The following is a 20,125-nucleotide window of genomic DNA, read 5'->3' on the forward strand; positions in this document are numbered from 1 at the left end:
AGAGCAATACAGGAGAAGTCAGCTCATTTTTGAGGAAGTAGAGTTGAATACCTCTGTAATCTGTCAGTTTACTGACTTCCAATCATATTTATTCTACTTTTGAAAAGGAAATAGAGAAGAGGAAAGAATAGGGGAAGCAGTGGCTCAGAAGAGAAAAAACAACCAAAATAATAATCCACGAAACCAACCAGACAAAATACCAGATAATATTTGAATGAAGTTAGTTATGGAACATGTGATGGTTTCTTTTAATTGGAAAAGAGAGGCACTTGCCTTAGTGACTACAGTGTTCAATTCCAATACCTGGAATTTTGAATGAGTGCACACTGCTGATTCGCTCTACATTAAGTACTGTCTCTGACCTCTGGAATTTCAGTTTCTAAAGCAAAGGTGTGAGGATGCATAGCACAAGCTGAGAGAATGGATGATGGATGCAATAAAATAGGCTCTGTGTTCCACATTCAGCAAACTACTTGTGCATGCTGGATTCGCTTCCGAACCTGTCAGATTTATGTATGCTGTGCAGTCGTTCTGACATGTCCCAGTGGTGCTGAGTTTGCTGTGTATGTGCTGCAAACAGAGTAATGGTAGAAAAATGGAAACCCTGCCTCATGGCATACTCTTGTTCACTTCCCCAGCCCTTCCTTCTCAGTTTCATTTGCACTGAATGCTTTTGAGTTTTCAGGATGTATTTTAATTCCCAAAATCTTTCTCAGCTTGCTCTTTTGCAATGATGGCAGCTGTTTTTTTTTTTTTTTGGAGTTATATAGCTGTTTCTGATGGTGACTACAGTTACTGATACAAAAATTTTGGGGGGAAAACATTGTGCTAAAATTTAACTATCATTAAGGGGAAAGATACCAAATTTGTGATAAACATTGTGATAAATATAGCTCAAAGTGTTTTTTGCCTCTTTACTACTGGGATCTCCTATTGTTTATTGGTGTCAGGTCTGCTTTATTCCAATGCTTGTGTTTAAACTGAAATACAAAGAGATTTTCTAAACCTTTTAGAATGATGATAGTAAGGACAGTTGGACGCAATTAGATAGGGGCCAGGATGGAGTTGTGAAGTTTGTAGCATTGTTGAGGTGGTGAATGAAGTAAGCAGTTCATTTGTGGGTCAGTGTATTGCGAACTACACTTGGAAAGAGATTTGTCTGTGTTAAAACTGACTTTTTATAAGTACTTGATTCTTCAAGAATATGATATTTAGCATCTATGTAAATGGTTGTTTTCTTTTGAAATATCAGTTTTCTTATGCATTTAGAACATACAGTTAATGATGATTACTATTCCTTTGCTGTGAGAAGGGAAAGAAGGATGAAACGGTGCTTCCATTCAAGGTTGCACTGCAATCACTGTCACATGAATCAAAAATTTTTCTCTTCACATTTCTGTGGTGAGATCTGCTAATAAAGTTCTATGAAAAGCTTAGGAAGTTACATAATCTAACTTCAGAAACTCACATCTGTGGGCATCTGTAGGTTTCATTCATGCAGAAGCTTCTGCTGAAACATGAGATTGTTCTTGGTAGAAGGCAAATGATCAACAGCAGATGTAAAAAGGAGAGGAAAAAAAATGGTAGGTGCAGGCAAGCACCTTGCCCTGTATACCTGAACTTTATAAGGAATCTATAATGTACAGCTCAAATATCCCTGAACTAGCTATTTTTACACTTGTAATAGACTTTTATGACACTTCTTTCTGAGACTTTGCATTTTTGAACACAAGTACTTTTTTTGTGTTTGTTAGGAGTTTACATGTAGATGATTAAATCTAGTATCTGTATAGGGAGTAAAAACAATGAATTGTCATCTTCTATTTAAGTGGGATGAAAAAGTGAACAACTTCATAAAAATCTTTTGTACATGGCTTGTCAATCTGCTCAAACTTTCACAAAAGCTTTTCTGCATTTTTTTTGTCACATCCTTTTCAGTAGGTTTGGCAGAAGGGTGTTTAGTGTCTCATTACTTCTTCACTTGGTGGATTTTGGAGGTGAGGAGAAGGGAAATGGAGGAACTGTCAAACAAAGAATAGTAATGGAGTGAGTTATTCCTCAGCAAACTACTTTTTTTTTTTAATTATTATTTCAAAAGCAATGAGAGCTGAAATTAGAAGCCAATGTTTGACTTCGGAGAAGTTATTTTGGTGGAAGACAGTATATAAACTGTTACTCAGAAAGGATTCTGTCTGAAAATGTATTTAAAAAAAAAACTGTTTGAAACAGTTAAAATTTAAAGGTAAACCCAAGGCATTTTGTGTTAGAGGAATAGGGAAGAAATTTCTTTTAAAAGTTTTAGATGGGGAGAGGCAATTACAGCATGTTTGTTGAAATGAGTTGGTGAGAAGAGTAGGTGATTGCATCAGCCAGCAAAAGAAGCTTTTTTCCAGTAACTTCTTGTTTCATGCTGGGTAGATAATTATTGCCTGCATATAGAAATATAACTGCTGAGTCTACAAGCTGTTAAGTATGTTAAAGAGTAATGGAAGGAAAGAAACACACTAGCATTTGGGTCCGTTAGAAAACTTTGCAAGCTGTGCAAACTTTGTTTCTAAGCCTCTTGTACTAATTATGCTGTTAAAAATTATTTTCTTGACTGGAATTTTAATTGCAGGATGTAATTTTGTCATGTCTATGGCAAATATGCAGAATACGGCTGCTTAATTAAGAACTCATTCAATGTGATACAGTACAGACTTGGATTGATATATCCATTTTTATTCTTTCTTCACGTCTCATATTGACGGATAGCAGCGTGCCTAGCCCTTAAAAGCAAAAAAGTGTGAAAGTCTTGGGAAGTCTTGGTTCCTTGTCTTTCAGATTCAGTGTTTGTGCATGGTTTTAAATTTGTGTTGTACATTCCTTCTGTCCTTTTATCTAATGATTTTCTGTATTAATTACAGTGTCAGTATGTATAGCAAAGTTGGGAAAAAATATGTCTATATTTGAAATCAGAGGTGCTGTTCCAAAATCTCCTTTTACTCTTGTTTTCTAGTAGTTGTGCTGTTTGGGATCTGAATTCTGAGATTGTCAGTGGCTATAGGAGTAGCTGATATTGGACTTCAGAATTTTGCAGATATTTGAGACAACTTATATATGCAACACTTCCCTGTTCTCTGCTGTCTCTTTTCTGTGTTTTGTCCAAACCAGAATTGAATGTGGATGTTACTGTATGCAAAACATAAGAATTTGCTGTTTTCCATTTTCTTAACTCCTGTCTGTTCGCTTTTTGGAGCCTACAAGCCTTTTTCCACGAATTTATTGCTATGTCTAGTGCATATTTCTTGCGGATGGTTGGAATTATTACAGATAAGACACAGGATATTATTGTCAGTGTGTAGTGTTTTAAAAAAAAAAAAAAAAAAAAAGAAAAAAAAAAAAAAAAAGGGAAAGAATGCATGACCTTGGAGAAATGTTTGTGTGTACAGGGGAGGACAGTTCTGTGCTTTGTTTCGTATTTATGTGTGTATGTATGCATTTTGTGACTGTTGCTAAATGAGATGAAGTTACTGATTTATAGTTTTGTTTGGCTCTAACATTGTGAAATTGATTTGTTTATTGGAGAAGTGTTTCTTTTTAAGCTACTGTGTTACAGTTCTGCACTTTGAGGGATAAGAATACTGCATCAGTTAACTTGTGAATAGTGATTGTCCATGCTGTATTATTGTCACTGTTTATGGGGTCAGGAGAAAATGAATGAGATTTAAATCTCATTATTCCAATGCTCTGCAGCTTTAATGTCTTTATTTACTATGTAGATTCTTTCTTATCTCTACAAGTAGTAGAGCCTAAAAGGCTCTGCTTTTTCTCCCTCGTTTATGTTCTGTATATCTTGGTATGGTTTTCCTGATTTTTCACGCTGCCTGAACAACTAGCCTACAATCACAGGTCATAACGAGGCATTCTGGTAACAGCACCGTGTTCTTCTTAATTTGTATCTCAAAGATTCTTCTTCCTTCAACATTTAGGAATATATATTTCCGTGTATATGTTTGCAGACAGAGATCATGTTAAATCGAATTGAGAAGATTAGTACAGCAGAACATTGCTTGTTTCAGTTCAGTACAAGAATTATGATAGAATTAGAAGGTTTTTTTTTTTTTAATTTTAACAGATTTTTGCTAATTTCAGACCTTTGTGCTAGCAGATAAAATCAGGATACTTACTGTGAAGCGGTAAAGGTTCTAAAAGTGTGTAGCAGTTTTATTTGATAATTTTTTAAGACATAATCGGTAAGAAAATGTTTGAGGTTTTTTTTCTTTTTTTTAATGCATCGTAAATGGCTTAGGTAGGATATGTTTTTGTACAGATAGCATCCTATGGGCAAAACCACACTTGTATAGCTAGTTTAATTCATCAGAATTTTTTTTAAACAATATTGACATGAAAATTCTATTTTTTCTCCTACCAGTTATGAGCAAGGAACACTGAAAATTATTCCTTGGAATGAGCAGAAACATCGTGAAGAAGACTGGTGTGAAAAAGCAGACTGCAGGTGAGTTTAAATAAATAAAACAAAGAAGTTTTGTGATATTAAGATAACGTTTATTTACTAATTCTTAAAATGTGTTAAATACCCAGTGAGACTTGCTCCTCATTTTCTCACACAGATATTTGTGTTTTGAACTTCCTTAATGAGACTGAAAAACAAAACCATTAACTTAGAAGCATTAAGTTCACTGTGATTTTGTGATGAGTATCTTACAGAAAGCTGTAAACCATAACATAATTATAGCAGCATTAATGAATAATGTAACTACTTTTTTGTGTGAAGAATAGAAAGCAGAAGTTGGACTTATCTGTGTCTTTAGTAGAGAAGATTTTTTTTTTTTGGTGATCCATTTCATGTTTGGAATCTCTTATCAGTTACATCGGTGAGAAAAATAAACACTGTGATTGGCATTTGATTCTTAAGTTATTGGTGCATTTGTCTTCAAAATGACCAGAAATTTTAGGAAAACCTAATTTGGAGGGAAGGTGGGGGGAAAGGCAAGTAAACATATATTTTAACATGTATTTACTTTTTTTAAGGACAATTGTTGAACCAACTTTACAAGATGAAAGCGAATTTCTGTATGAATCACAACCTGAACTACTGAAATACAGAACTACTGAGCTTTCAGTAGAGCTTGTAACTGACTGGTATTTGAGCAGAGCACAGGAAATTGAAAAATACGCCATGCAGGTGAGAACAGCAGCAAGGAAATGATGATGGCTGTGTCAGGTGATCAGTATTCTTCAGTGGAATTCTGTCTTAATGAGTATTAATGGGATGATTTTCCCAATGTTTTCTATGAAATTTGGTCAGCTAAATAATTAATTCATAGAAATGAACAGGAAGCCAATAGACTGACTTGATTTACCATAACAGACAATAACACTTCTGTAGTCAAATAAAATGTTTACCATTATATTTTATGTTTGTGATTAAGTAAAAGGAGGGATTGTTGAGCATTGTGTATCAGGAAACATATTTTATTATATCACATAATACTGTGCCATATGTAGTATGGATATGTGGCAGTGTCACTTGCCAATATGTAGTTCTGTCATCGTTGCTTCCTGGCAGGTGTAGTTTTGTTTGTGGAATTATCAGGTAGCTTATTTTTGTTTTGTTTTATTCATATTTTAAAAATGTCTGAAACTCTGTGGTACAGATGAGCAGCGCGAGTAGAGCTCATCACTTGTGCTCAGGTAAGTTATTGCCTCTAAAGCCAATAAGTAGCATGAAAAGAAGGTGGAATGGAAGTACCATTTATAAGTTAGTTCTTTTATTTTTCAAGTTTGCAGTTCTTTGGTGGTCTTTAATCATAATTCCAGCCTACTTTGCCTTCTTAGAAGTCGAAACAGACTCTTTCTCAGTGATTGAATATACTTTTATGTGAAAAAGCCCGTCTTCTGTTAAATTCAATGCAAAAACGAAAATCAGTAATTCAGAGACAACTAGATAAGTTGTGTTACATACAGATAGAATCATAGAATGGCTTGGGTTGGAAGGGACCTCAAGAATGGCCAAGTTCCAACCCCCCCTGCCATAGACAGGGCTGCAAGCCACTAGATCGAGTACTAGATCAGATTGCCCACGGCCCCATCCAACTTGGCCTTAAACACCCCCAAGGAAGGGACATTTTCAACCTCTCTCAGAAACCTGTTCCATCACCTCATCAATCTTTCAGTAAAAAAAATTCCCCCTGACATCTAATCAAAGTCCCTCTTCCTTTAGTTTACAACCATTTCCCTTTGTCTTATCACTTTCTGCTTGTATACCCGTGTAAGCAGTTGATTTTTCTCATGTTTATGAACTCCCTTTAAATATTGAAAGGCCATGATGAAGTCTCTCCATGCCTTCTCCTTTCCAGGCTGAACAAGCCCCGTTCCTTTAGCGTGACTTCATAGGAGAGGTGCTCCAGCTCTTGGGCCATATTCATGGTCCACCTGTAGACTCTCTCCAAAAGTTCCACATCTCTCCTGTGTTAGAGTCCACAGACTTGAACATAGAACTCCAGCTGGGGCCGTACAAGGGCAGAATAGAGGGGGGCAATTGCCTTCCTTGCTCTGCTGCCACTTCTCTTCTGATGGAACCCAGGATACCATTGGTCTTCCATGCTGCAAGTGCACACTGCTGGCTCATGTTAAGTTTTTCATCCATCAGAACCCCTATGTTCTCAGTAGAACTGTTCTCAAGGATATCTCCCTGTTTGGATACATGCCTTGGATTACCTCAAACCAAGTGCAAAACCTTACATGTTCCTTTGTTGAACCTCATTAGGTTCACAATAGTCCACTCTCCAAATTTATCAAGGTCCCTCTGGACAGCATCCCTTCTTTCTGCTGTATCAATTACTCCACTGGACTTGTGTCATTAAACTTAGGTGCACTCAGTGCCAGCATCAGTGTCATTGATGAAGATGTTAAAGAGTACTGGGCCCAAGATGGACCTTTGGGGAGCAGCATTCATTACCAGCCTCCACCCGGACATAGAGCCATTAACCACAACCCTCTGGCTGTGACATTCCAAGCAACTCCTTATCCTCTGAATAGACCACCCTTCAAATCCGTGTCTCTCCAGTTTAGAGATGTATGCATAACTTAGAGATATATGTGTAACTTCAGTCATTTAACTGATAAATTTAGTTTCAAGCAATTTTTTATAACCCATGTAGTGAGTTGAGGTACCTTATTTCTGTACTGCCTACAGAATAAATCAAAAATAGTATTTCCCTACATCATGTGCATCAGTAGGACATGTGGTACGAAAGGTCTATGACATCATCCACCAAGACTAAGCATTTTATATGGTCTTATAAAGCTGAGAATAGCAATCCGTATTGGAATAGGTAGGCAACAAAGTATTCTAGGAACTTAGAATTGCCCGTTAAACAAAGAGAATAGTGAAAGAAAATAAGCACACAAAGAGAATGTAAACTAGACTTGAGGTTATTTTTTTGCAAATGGTTGTTGAGCAGGATTTTTAATTCTTTTCTAGGTGGATTGTGCTCTGTCCCTTGTTCGTCTTGGCATGGAGAGAAATATCCCTGGTCTGCAGGTACTCTGTGACAATCTGATCACTCTTGAGACAATAGTGTATGAGACTGATGGTGATAGAACCTTAACTTTGAAGGAGCTAGTAGAGATGAAGGACATTGAAAAGCTAAGACTGTTGATGAAGAATGTAAGTATTTTGAAGAGATCAGTAAGTATGCCCTAATTTGCAGTACTTAAGTCTACTATAGATTGCACATGTATAAAGGTGAGCTAATTAACCATTTTTCTAATGAACCTCCATTTTTAATTCAATCTGACACTAACATTTGGTGTTTTTTCTTTGTTTTTGTTTTTTTTTTTTTAAAAAAAAAAAAACCAAAAATTGAAGACCAGATTCTGTATTCTAGGCACGGAACGGAGTGTCAGTAAATCTAATAAATCCGCTCCTGTGAAAGCCATGAATTGCTTTTTTTAATGGCCCATCCTAAAAGAGCTGCATTGAAGATCCTAAAAGATCCATCCTAATGATTATCATTAAACGTTTGCAAAAAAATTTAATATTCACCTCTGCTACATTTGTTAGTTTTTCATCACTGTGTTTGGCCTGTGTATGGCATTTCAGAACTGGAAAAGATGTGTCATAATGGAAAGTTTAGAAAATACCTACAGATAAAATCAGATGTGAAATATTCAAATATGTAAATTCAGAAGGAAAGAACTTGTACACTTATTCTTGCATACTGAAAGTAATGCTACTCTAAGGATGCAAGCAAGTCTCTCATTCATCCTCAAGTTGTAGGAAGGCAATGAGGCCTTGACTTTCGTCAAATACAGGGTTTTACTCATGTACACTTGGTCTCCTTATGTCATTAGTAGCAGACAGATAATTTGTTGTTTCAGTATTGTGGACTGTGCAGCAGTAGTGAAGGTCAGCCTTCAGCTGCGTTTTCTGATAGGTATAGAGATTGTTTCAGTTACATTGACCAAAATGTTACTCCCTCTGTAACTTACTGTGCTTTCCAGTCCTCTGATGAAAAATATGTGAAGAATACTTATCAGTGGATGATCCCTTTTCTTCACCGCTGTGAAAATCAGTCTCCTGGTCTGGCAAATTCACTCTTTAAAGAATATTTAGTGACATTAGCAAAGGAAGACCTGACTCTACCTCTGAAGATTTTCCAGAATTCAAAACCTGCTGTGAGTATACCACCATCCTTATGTTTCTGCTGGTTACTTGGAAAATTCTTGTCCTGGAATTTAAAAATAGAGTTAGAGATGATCTGCTTTAGAAAACAAACCATGTTTTTTCCCTTCCTCTTGGACTCAGCGTTTGTTATGTTTTAGAAAACATAAATCTCCCGTTCTCTTATGAATGCAGAGAATGTACTGGATTCTGTAGTAGGAGATGAGTTCAGTGTTTGTAAGTGAAAGGTGTGTTCTATGTGATCAGTTCATGCTTCTTGTACAGTTATAGCATGTGCAGTAAAACAACTATTTTATGTTTTTGCATACTATTGAATGTTGCAAATGTATGGACAGAAATCAATCAAAATTACAGCTTTTATGTATATATTGATATTGTTGTATGTGTTAAACAGATCTGACAAATGTTTGAGCAGTTTCCTTCTTCTGATCTGCACCCTTTTCACCTCTCAAATTCAGGCGGAGTATAATGAAATACCAATATTTCTTCAAGTGTTGGCAGTGCAGGAAAGTAGCTGAGTTGTGTTTCAGATTTTGTAACTTCAGCAATCACTTCAGTGTGTTGTTACTAAGGGACTCGCTATTTACAATCAGGAGGCAATTATTTACTTGAAGTAAATATGTTTCAAATTCGAAAGAAACTAAACTGTTTAATTAGCTAAAGGAAACATACAGTGGAACACTTTCTTCTCCCATTAGTGTCAGCAAAAAATTATTCCTGAACAAGACCAGCTTATGATCACAGCACTGGAATGTATTTATAGCTGTGAACGAGATGACCAACTTGCTCTCTGTTATGATATTTTGGAATGCCTTCCACAAAGAGGTTATGGGTAAGCTTTATCAGCTAATTATTTGTAACTATTTTAGGTGTTAAGTATTGTACTGAAGTAATATTTTTAAAAATATAGTTACTACATCATTAAACGGTATGTAATTTTGCTGGAATATTCTGTTCCTATCTGCATTTTATTGGCTTTCACATTGAGAGTGCACAGATGTACAACCTCTGCCAAATAATGTGACAGTAGATGGTTTAAAGCAGCTCAGACCAACACTTTTTCTGTACTAGTTTCTTAGGCTTTTATATGTTGGCCAATTGAGACCAAACAGAAATGTTGTTGTATTAGTCTTGTTAATCTAATTACAGGTAGTGGTGTCTTGCACATAAGAGTATATTGCTGCTAACTAGCATGTGTGAGAGGTCTTAGTATGGAAGACCTGTATGGAGGGCAGGTATTGTAAAGGTAATGGAAGATGCAAATAAGAGAAAAGTTATTCTTCCAGTATCTTCAAAATGTAGGAAGAAGAGATCCTGTAAATAGTCTAAGGATAACCTATGTTTTTTATAGACTGAGGGGGCTATATCAGTTTTGGTTATCTTTCCAGCAAGAAGTAAACTGTGAATTTTTTTCAAGCTATTTATTTGGTTCTAATCAAAGAATGCTTCAAACTTAACCATGCTGTAGAATCATAGAATCATTAAGGTTGGAAGAGACCTCTAACATAAATAATGATTTCATATCTTTGCAGGCCTGAAACAGATAAAACTAGCAGTCTTCATGACGCAGTAGATGAACTGGAACGAATTCTGAGGTATTTGATTTTCCCAGAATAATGTATTCCCACATAAATTCTGGAAATAGCCAGGAACTTTGTTATGACAAAAAGCAGTAGGAATATTCATCTTGTTTTTAGGGATATCATAATGATTATTTGTAAGATTTTATATTCCAAACTAAAAATATATATATTTTAGCTATTTAAATATTATAAAACTTCCCAAACATTTTGCTTGGAATATTTTTCAAATATTTTGGAAATTTTTCTGTGGTGGTGGGAAGGTTATTTCTAAAATACCTGGTGAAATTTTTTTAAAATCTTGACACTGCAATGTTTTGGTTAAAAAACTAGAAGTTGTGAAGATATTTTGTCATCTTATATTGTTGGTATTCTATATTAACTGAACAGGTTTTTTTGAGTAACCAATTGTGAGTAGTCCATACTGTTACAGACTTTGCAGGGAAGGTTTCGATTTGCAGTGTGTTATTTGATAAAGCTCTAAGACTGCTGCAGCAGCTGTGCAGAATTTAAAAGTGTTTACCATTTATTTGCAGTGTGTCAGAGCTGCTGGAGAAACACGGGCTTCAGAAACCTGTTTCATTTGTGAAAGACACAAAGGACAATGCTGAGGAGGCACGGAAGCTGATGGTTAGACTGACAAGGCACACAGGTCGCAAGTTAGTATTCAAAGAGGATTTGGAGATAAAGGGGGAAATGACAATAAGGGAACAGAACAGTACTTAACCTTATAGAGTGTACCTCACATTTTTATTATGATGGAGAACTGGTGTTTAAACTGAACCTGGAGTGCATAAAACACATTTGTTAAACTGGTTGTTAACATGATTAGTGTTTTGGCTGCATTCTGCACATATGAAAAACTGATTTTTGCTTCCAATTTGTTTCAGCGCATTTGTGTACAACTAGCCTAAAAAGCATACTGGCTACAGAATGATAAACAGTGACATTTAAATGTTGTAAATGAAGTTCTTTAAGACCTGTTTAATTTTATGGAAAATGTAGAATTTGTGGAACAACAACTTTTTTTGGTTTTCATAGAAGCTGTTGTAGTAGGGTAATAATTACTTCTGTGCGTTTTCTCTTTTTTTCATTATTTATTATTATTATTATTATTATTATTATTATTATTCCATTTTTTTCTGTTTAAGGACTAATTTTAGCTGGTCTTTTAAGTGTAGATCAATTACTACATAGCAGTTTGCGTGAGCAGATAAAAAGATTGAATCTTGTTTAAAACATCCATGGCTACTATTTTTTTCTTTTTTTTTTTTTTTTTGGAACAAGTACAGCAGCTTATGATGATAGGGTAGTATGCAGCTGGGGTATGCTAGAAGCATGAAAAATAATAGATAGGTAGATTGTTAATTTTTCTAGATTCTTGTAGAGACATTTTGTTTTGCAAAAGTGAAAGAAACCACTTGAGGAAATAACTGCTAACTGAAGCAGTTTGTGTATCTTGAAACAGTGACTTTTTTGATCTTAAGGCAATATCTAAAAACCTTCATAATGATTGGTATGAATTATGATAGTACACAGGAAATTTTATAGGAATCATGGTTTAACACAGATCCATGGATCCCGAAGGTCAAGAAACTGAATACCATTCAAATTTCAGGGATAAAATAAGTTTCCAGCTGTATTCTCCTTTCACACAGTCATAGAATCATAGAATGTTTTGGGTTGGAAGGGACCAACCGATTAGTTGTTTGCCATTGCCCGCAGTAAATGGCTTTTCAGTGATCCTCATTTGTGCTTAGAAAATTGTTTTTATCCCATTGTTGTTAGATCAGCAGGAAGGTAGCAATTCCAGCTTTTTGATGTTCTACTGGAAGCTATCAGAACCAACTTGTGGATCTTGATGACAATTTCTTAAAATCTTTACCTTATCCTACAGAAAACAAATGGAAAAACAATTTGGGTATTGTGTTTTGTCAAACAATTTTAACCTACGGACACTATTTAAATTAAATGGTAATTAATATTAAAAGTGTTAAGTCTTTTAGCAAGTCATTTTTGATTAAAAAAATTCCGTTAAAAACTGAAATAGCTTTTAAGAAAGAATATTTTAGCTGTTAAAGTATCTTTTTTTATCTTTTTTTTTTTTTACTTTAAGTTTATTAAAAACAGAATATTTAATTTAAAAAATGTTTGCAGGCAACCATCTGTGAATGAGATGCAATGGAAAGAATTGCTCCAGGATATGTTAGACATGCAGCAGAAAGTATATACATGTTTACAATCAGATGCTTGCTATGAGGTGAGTTTTTATTTCCCAAGTAATCTACAAACTCTGTTTTTTTTATTGTTGCTTAGAAATGTAAATACATTTCAGTGTTATTACTTAGTTGTCTGTGGACAGTTTTATGGCATTTTCAGTGGCCACAAACTTGCGGTGTTAATTCATTTTATCAAAAGCCTCTCTGATAAATATCCTGTATGTCTTTTACTGGAATTGATTTTCTAAGATGTGTCAGCTGTTTGGGGCTTTTAATATCCTAATATTGAAGTGTGTTTTCAACTTCTTACATCCCATGAACTCCTCAGAACATAGATGTAAATTTCTCGTCTCCTATTTTCTGAACTCATACTGTAAATATTTATGCTGGAAGCAGAAATAACTAGATACTGGTTACTAGTTACTTTTAGTTTTGCTTAATAAACACAAAAAATTGGGGAAATTCTTGCAAAGATCCTTTCATGCAAAGGAATTGTTACCATACAATGCAGACGGGCTTATTGAAGCTGTTGTTTCTTAGTACTAAATTATCATTCTTTCTTTTAGATCTTCACAGAAAGTCTTTTATGCTCAAGCAGTATAGACAATATCCACTTAGCTGGACAAATGATGCATTGCAGTATTTGGTCAGTGGATCAACCAGTTTCATCTAAAGGGAAGCCACAACACAGAGTCAGCTACACAAGAAGTATCGAACTCGTTCTGGCTGCTAGCAGAGAATATTTCAATTCATCAACCAGTCTGACTGATAGCTGTATGGATTTGGCCAGGTATATTTACAGCTTTTATGTATGTAAGCATAATATGAAAAGATGGTAAATGATAATTTGATAAGGTAAAGATATGGGTAAAATAAATCTTACACATGTTGTTTGCATGTATGCATCAAGGCAGGCCCATGGTTTCTGTAATGATCTATTATGAATTTCACGTTAAAGAAGAAGAAATATGCAAGTCTTTCTGCAAGAATAAGAAACTTTGTGTTATTTGACTTTTTTCGGTGTTACAACACTGAACTGCAGGTGTGGCCACCAAGTTAGTACCACAGTGAACAATAACATTTCATGGATTCTTCATAAAAAAAAAAAAAAAAAGTATTTATATTTATTTATTTATGTTATGTTTATTCCTGGTTCTGAGACTTCATTTGATGCAATATGCCATTCTTTGTTAAGAAATAATCCAAATAGTTCAGAAAGGAATTCATACGCAGCATTCCATAGAGACTGCAGTGCACAAAAGTTTGTACATAGAGGTTGAAGTATTGATTCACATTATTGTGTAAGTTTAGATATGGAAGTATTTTCTGTTACAGTGTAGTTACAAATAGGTAAAACATCCAAGTATTACCTATGTAAAAAGTTGATGCTCTGTCTTATTATAAATATTTTAAATACAGGTATGTCTTAATGTTGATGTATTTTCCCTTTTATTCTTAATTTAATTTTTGATTGATCTTTTTTTGTCATGTGTTAAACCAAATGAATTTTTCTTTTTCCTGAGGGCACTTACCTAATAGCACCAAAAACATAATCAAACGAAACTACCTATATTCACTTAGAAAAGAAGACCTGTCTTTTAAATACTACTCTCCCTTAGAAGTGTACATTACATTTAGCTATTAATTACAAGAAGGACTGAACTATTTTTCTTCCTCTCAAGATATGAATTCATCTTGACCTTCAGTAGTACTGTATGTGTAGTAGCACTCTTTTAGGAAGTCCGCATCAAATTAGCTTTAAACTGAGTAAAGTAATAGTTGAATGTTTTATAATTACTTGTTCAAATTGGAAAATTTTACTCAGTAGAACTTCGCAACTTTAGAACTTCATAGATTGACAACTCATATATTTTCCCTTAAGAAAGTTTACCTTTAGTAGAGGGGTTATCTTCTCTACAACTTAACTCAAAAATGACATGAAACTTCTTTCCTAATGACTTACATCATGTTCCTCTCCCATCCCAAATGAACGCACAGGAAAATGCAGGTGCATGTTTATATAATTAAAGGCTTTATTGCCTGAAGTCAAAGTTGGAAGGCATTCACTTTTACAGTATCTGTTACATAATGTTAGTTGTATTTATATCTTTTTACTGAAAACATTTTTCTTAAGTATGTATTCCTAAGTATGAACATAGTTTGCCAGTGAAAATTTTATTTAAAAGCTGATTATGTCCATATAATATTCATAAATATATGCATAGTTTATTTAAATTTTTAAATTCATATAGTGTTTATTACTATATAATTTATCTTCAAAGCAATGTTGTACAAGTATTTTTTGTCACCCTTGTTTTCATTTTCTGAATGTAGCTGAGGAAACAGAATTTGTGACAAAGGACTTTACATTTTCTTTTCAATCAACATTTTGCTTTTATCTTGTAGTATATGGCAAAAGTGAAGCACAAATTTCCTAAGTAATTACATATTTAAAAACTATATATTTTGAGCAGAAATTTTTTTTGTTGTTGTTGTTTTTTGTTTTGTTTTGTTTTTTTTTGCTTTTACTTCTGAAGAGAGCTAACATTTTCATCATAAATTTACACTTTGATTTACCCAACAGTTTTCACAAAAGTTTGTTTCCTCCCTTTTTAGATGCTGCCTGCAGCTTATTGTTGACTGTCCAAGTGCTATTCAGGAGGAGCTAGATCTCATTCGTGCTCTTGGCTATCTTGAAGAATTTGGTGTGAAAATATTACCATTACAGGGTACTACATATTTTTATTCTTCACTTTTTTGAATCACATGCATAAACGGTTGGCAAATAATTTACTGTTTCGTGTTTCACAAGTAAAGTTACAGAGTACCTCCCTGTCTCCAAGGATAGTTTTCTCAGTACTTTTTAATAACTTGGTTACTAATTATAGAGCTTCATAAGCCCTTGGTGACTTCGATTACCAAGCTGACTTTCTGGTTGCAAAATAGTCCACTCATGTTTGTTGATGAGCTATAAAGTAGTGAGTAGGAGAGAACCATTTGATCTGTAGGCAGTTTTCTTGTCTCAATTGAGTTGTTTCGTTTTTAAGTGTACAATACAGAATAACAACAGAAGGGACATTTTTATGAGCTTTTGAAGATGTTTAGAAGTTGAAATCTCTTTTTTAACTTCTATTTCAGTATGGGAAGCTGTTGCACAGAAGTTTGAAAGAAGGGATGATTACAATGAGTTGAAAGAGAAAATGGAACATAGTGCTGTATATTCTGTTATTTATTTTACCAAACCAGTATAGTTCATTGTGTTTCTAACAAGTGTGCCACTTTTCTAGCTGAAAAACATATGAGAACTCAAAAAAGTTTTTTGTTCTGTTTTACCCCTACGGGCAAGTTGAGTTCCAGCTGGGCTCTTGCCTTTTGAATTTTCTCCTTGTTCGTGATACTATTTATACAGTCAAGGTAGTTTTCAAATTTATGTTAATATCTTTTGTGAGACAATACTAATTGTAAACTTCTTGGGATATGTTGAATGCAAGCTGTTGGTATGCAGACTATTCCTCAACTTCCTCAGAAAATTTTTCCATACATTAAATCAGCTTGAAGATTCTGCCTGTGTCTGTTCTTTCGATATATGATGTATCCTGTCCACTCTGAAATAAAAAAGGGAGGGAAATCCTAGTTATTAGAGACATTCTGAAAGAAAGCTCATGTTTATTGTAGCAGAACTTTTGACAAAGTTGCAAAAACGATATATGCCATATATATATAATCATTTAAAAAAATATATATATTATATATTATATATATTATATATATATATATATATATAATATTATGTATATATTTTTTAAATGATTACTCAGGTAATTTTAAAAACATATTCTGAAAGGTGGAAGCAAAAAAAGGTTTTCATTTAAATCTCCATCTTCTTTGCATCCCAGGCTGAGAAGCTAGTGATTGTGACTGGATATGTTTTAGTGTTAAAAACTTCAAACCTTTACTTTCATACATTTCCTCAACTGTCTTTGGGTTGTTTTTCAGATGATGTTGCTATACTGTCTATATTGCTTAACAAAAAATGAATCAGTGGGGTTCATTTACAGCAGTCTCTTAACACCCAAACACCCATTCTTCTTCCAACAGTGCGTTTGTGTTCGGATCGGCTCGGTCTCATCAAGGACTGTCTTTCTCAGTTACCAACAAACTATAAGCAGTCTGCTAAGCTCCTGGGACTTGCAAATTTGTTGAGAGTTGCAGGTGAGTTGTTAGAAGACAATGAACTGCAATAAAGCATAGATTTGTGTTATACTCTAGGACATCTGAGCTGATTGTTGGATTGTGTGTTCAAAGGTATCACTGAAATGCCATCTGGAGAAGCAGTCAGTGGGTCAGAAAGAAATAATTTATTTAAATGAAATATTTTACTTCCAAGCTGATCTTCAGCTTTTCTGACCTTCCACTAATACCTTAAATAAGAACAGGCTTGTCTAATATTGATTTTGAGTAAAAGCCTATTTCAAACTGGAGAGTTGTGGATGAGAATACACTTTTTTTTTTTTTTTTTTTTTTAAATTGTCATTTGGTAGTGCTAAAATTCCAGCAAATCTTACTCTGTATGTCAAACAGGGTAGTTCAATTTAATAATAATCATGTTTAAGTTGGAGGAGAAGCAATGGAGCACCCCTGGAGGTGTTCAAGGCCAGACTGGATGGGGCCTTGGGCAGCCTAGTCTAGTATTGAATGTGGAGGTTGGTCGCCTTGCATGTGGCAGGGGAGCTGGAGATTCATGATCCTTGAGGTCCCTTCCAACCCTGGCCATTCTGTGATGTTTGTCTAACTGAAATATATACTGTAATACTAATAATACTAATAATACTGTACTATACTAATATATATTTGTGCTCCGTATACCTTATTTGTGCACTAAAACTAATAGTTTAGCTTAATATGTGTTTGAAGAGGTGAACGTTTTCAAAGATTAAATGCTTAGTATACTACCTGTCTGTGTATTTATTTTTCAACTGACTTATTACTTTGACAGAGAAGTGAACTCTAATTTGTTTCTGGAATTCTTAATGAACTAAACTTGAGTCCTTCGTATTGCTTTTGGGTTATTAGCAGCTATTTTGAGAAACAGAGAAGTGATAAATGATAAATTCTCCTGAATTTATCAATCAGAGGTGTCTTTTTAAAGACACTGTCTTATTTTTTTTGTTGGCTTTTTCTTGTATCAATATTTAGCCGCTTTTTTCCTTGTATGTTCGTGTTCATGTTTTACTGAAAGAATTGTTTTTGTTTTTGTTTTTTTATAGTAAGTAGGAAAAGATGAGTGTTTTTGAGAGGGGGAAAAAGAGAAGAGGGAAAGATCCTTAAGTGTTGTGTCTTGTATGTTCTGTATAATTAGCTTACTCAGTGCTTCTGGTAGATCTTTTGATTTTTTGAAAAACACTTGGTACAATTGTAAATAATGTATTGCTGAAGTTGCCCCATGTTGCCAAACGGCAGTATGGTGTATAAAATTAGTGTGTTCTGGCATTGCCACTGGTGCATGCTTACTAGTTCTGTTGTCTCCACCTGTTAAGTCTTTCTTAGGATAGATTAGAAATCTAAGGATTTCTTTATTTATTTTGGAAAACTTCCCACCAACAATTGTTGCTTAAAGTTATATGTAGGGAGGGAGATATTCAAGGGATTGGATGTGGTTGTGAATGAAGATACAGAATTTAAGATGTTGGCCTCCTGAGTTGACTGGATCGTAAGGAAAGAAATCAATGGAAAAGATAAGTCAGAGAGTAGATATCAGGAAGAAATTCTTTACTATGAGGGTGATGAGACGCTGGAACAGGTTGCTCAGAGAGGCTGTGAATGCCCCCTCCCTGGAAGCATTCAAGGTCAGCCTGGATGGGGATATGAGCAGCCTCATCTGGAAGGGAGGTTGTAACCAGGTGATCTTAAAGCAATCTTAAAGGTCCCTTCCAACCCAAACTATTCTATGATTCTACAGTATTTGGTATATTACACTAGACTCTAAGATACTGTGAGTTAAATTTCTACTCAAAACTTACTATTCAACTCAATATTTTAATTCCAATTCAAAAAGAGTGCATCTGCTATACAGGCAAGGATAAAGTGCATGTAGTTTTCATTGTGTAGGAGGTTCCAGTTGCCATCCTGAAACAGGTTCAGGAGAGTGTGTTCTGAGTGTATTTCAGTTTATTAGTTTATTTTAGAGAGCAACACTGAAAGAAAGTAATAGCTTTGATAAGTACAAAAATAAATTCCAAAGTGCTGCTTAGGTAATGATATATCAGCTAGTTTCTTAATTGCCTTAAGGTATTTGATTAATGACAGTAAACCCTAACTTAAGCCTCACATTTCTACCTCCTCTAAATTAGACACGCAAGTGTTATCTGAATTTTACAGATGGGCAAAGTGAGGGAGGGCAAATGTACTCAGCACAACTGCCAGCAAACCTGCACACAGTTAGGGAACTGGAGGTGTTCTGAGTCTCATGGTCCATTCTTAATCCATAGTTAGGAAAAAAAAACCGGAAAACCTTGTGTGTCAGAAATCAAGAGATCTACTCAACATTGCTCCTTATTCTGACGATTTCTGATTTAAATTGTCTATAAATATTTTTTATTAGTCTTGCTCTTTCCTCAAAATTTTATAATAATTTGATTTATACCTGTGTACTAATTCTAGTAATTTTTAGCTTTTTTTATATGAGTCAACTAAAACCGTATTTTTGAAATTTGTCTATCTCAACACAGACTTCTTTTGCTTGATGTATGTAGAAACAACCGTGCAGATGATTTATGGCCTCACAAATGGTTCTGTTTGACTTCTAAGTTTTCATAACGTGGTTTAACTCAAGACAGTGTTCTCTTCTTTATTATGATCACAAATGCAGCAGACATCTCATCCAGAAAGTCTGTCAGGTGTTTGGTTTTTTTTTTTCTTTTTCAGTGATCTAGATCAGATTCAAGCTTTTTGAACGTCTTTAATTTCCAACCAAAAAAAAAAAAAAAAGATTTTCTGTAATGCCTTCTCTGCTTTTATCAACATTTTCTATCTGAAGGTGAAACGCTGTAACAAAAGAATATGGAATAAACTTCGTAATTGAAAGACATGTAAATCTTACTGAGCAGACTAACCCCTAGAATATAAATGTATGGTTTTGTGACATAAGGGAGCATTAGTCCTAAGCAACTGAAGCTATGCACACACACGTCCACAAGTTATACTGGGAAAATGACAGCTGACATATTTTTTCCAGTTTCTAAACTTTTGTTTGAATGTAGATGAGCACAATAATGTGGATTTAATGCAAAATTATATGTAGCAAAATAATGCTGCCATTTTAGTGGTCTTTACTATGGGACATATTATAAATCCTGCATGTCTGTCAAAATGGCAAGAGGAACAACTCAGATTTGAAGACTTTCACTTTTTATAAAGCTTTATTATTAAGTATTTCTACAAATTAGGAGCTGTGAAGGTAAACTAGTGATTTTTTTTTTCCTCATGTCTGAGTAGAAGAATGAAACCATGCTGCTCATCTACAGTGGGTCGTGTTTGAAGTGACTGCACTGTTGAGACAATGAAGGCCGTATGAAAAACGGTTTGAGCTGTGCATTGCAGGGGCTTCACCAGTTGTATCATAGCCCACGGTTATT

The 20,125-nt window shown here is 34.6% G+C and overlaps 1 protein-coding gene across 1 annotated transcript in view; it reads left to right on the plus strand.

Moving 5' to 3' along the window:
• NBAS (NBAS subunit of NRZ tethering complex) overlaps nt 1-20,125 on the plus strand; it is a 162,191-nt gene that overhangs the window by 37,418 nt on the left and 104,648 nt on the right. Inside the window, exons 22-32 of the mRNA XM_048936226.1 lie at nt 4,415-4,498; nt 5,035-5,188; nt 7,490-7,675; nt 8,512-8,685; nt 9,391-9,524; nt 10,225-10,287; nt 10,809-10,931; nt 12,430-12,532; nt 13,058-13,281; nt 15,108-15,220; nt 16,590-16,703. Coding sequence (XP_048792183.1) covers nt 4,415-4,498; nt 5,035-5,188; nt 7,490-7,675; nt 8,512-8,685; nt 9,391-9,524; nt 10,225-10,287; nt 10,809-10,931; nt 12,430-12,532; nt 13,058-13,281; nt 15,108-15,220; nt 16,590-16,703 — 1,472 coding nt within the window. The remainder of the gene's footprint in view (nt 1-4,414; nt 4,499-5,034; nt 5,189-7,489; nt 7,676-8,511; nt 8,686-9,390; nt 9,525-10,224; nt 10,288-10,808; nt 10,932-12,429; nt 12,533-13,057; nt 13,282-15,107; nt 15,221-16,589; nt 16,704-20,125) is intronic.

Source organism: Lagopus muta, chromosome 2 (assembly GCF_023343835.1).
Source record: "Lagopus muta isolate bLagMut1 chromosome 2, bLagMut1 primary, whole genome shotgun sequence".
Lineage (NCBI taxonomy): Eukaryota > Metazoa > Chordata > Aves > Galliformes > Phasianidae > Lagopus > Lagopus muta.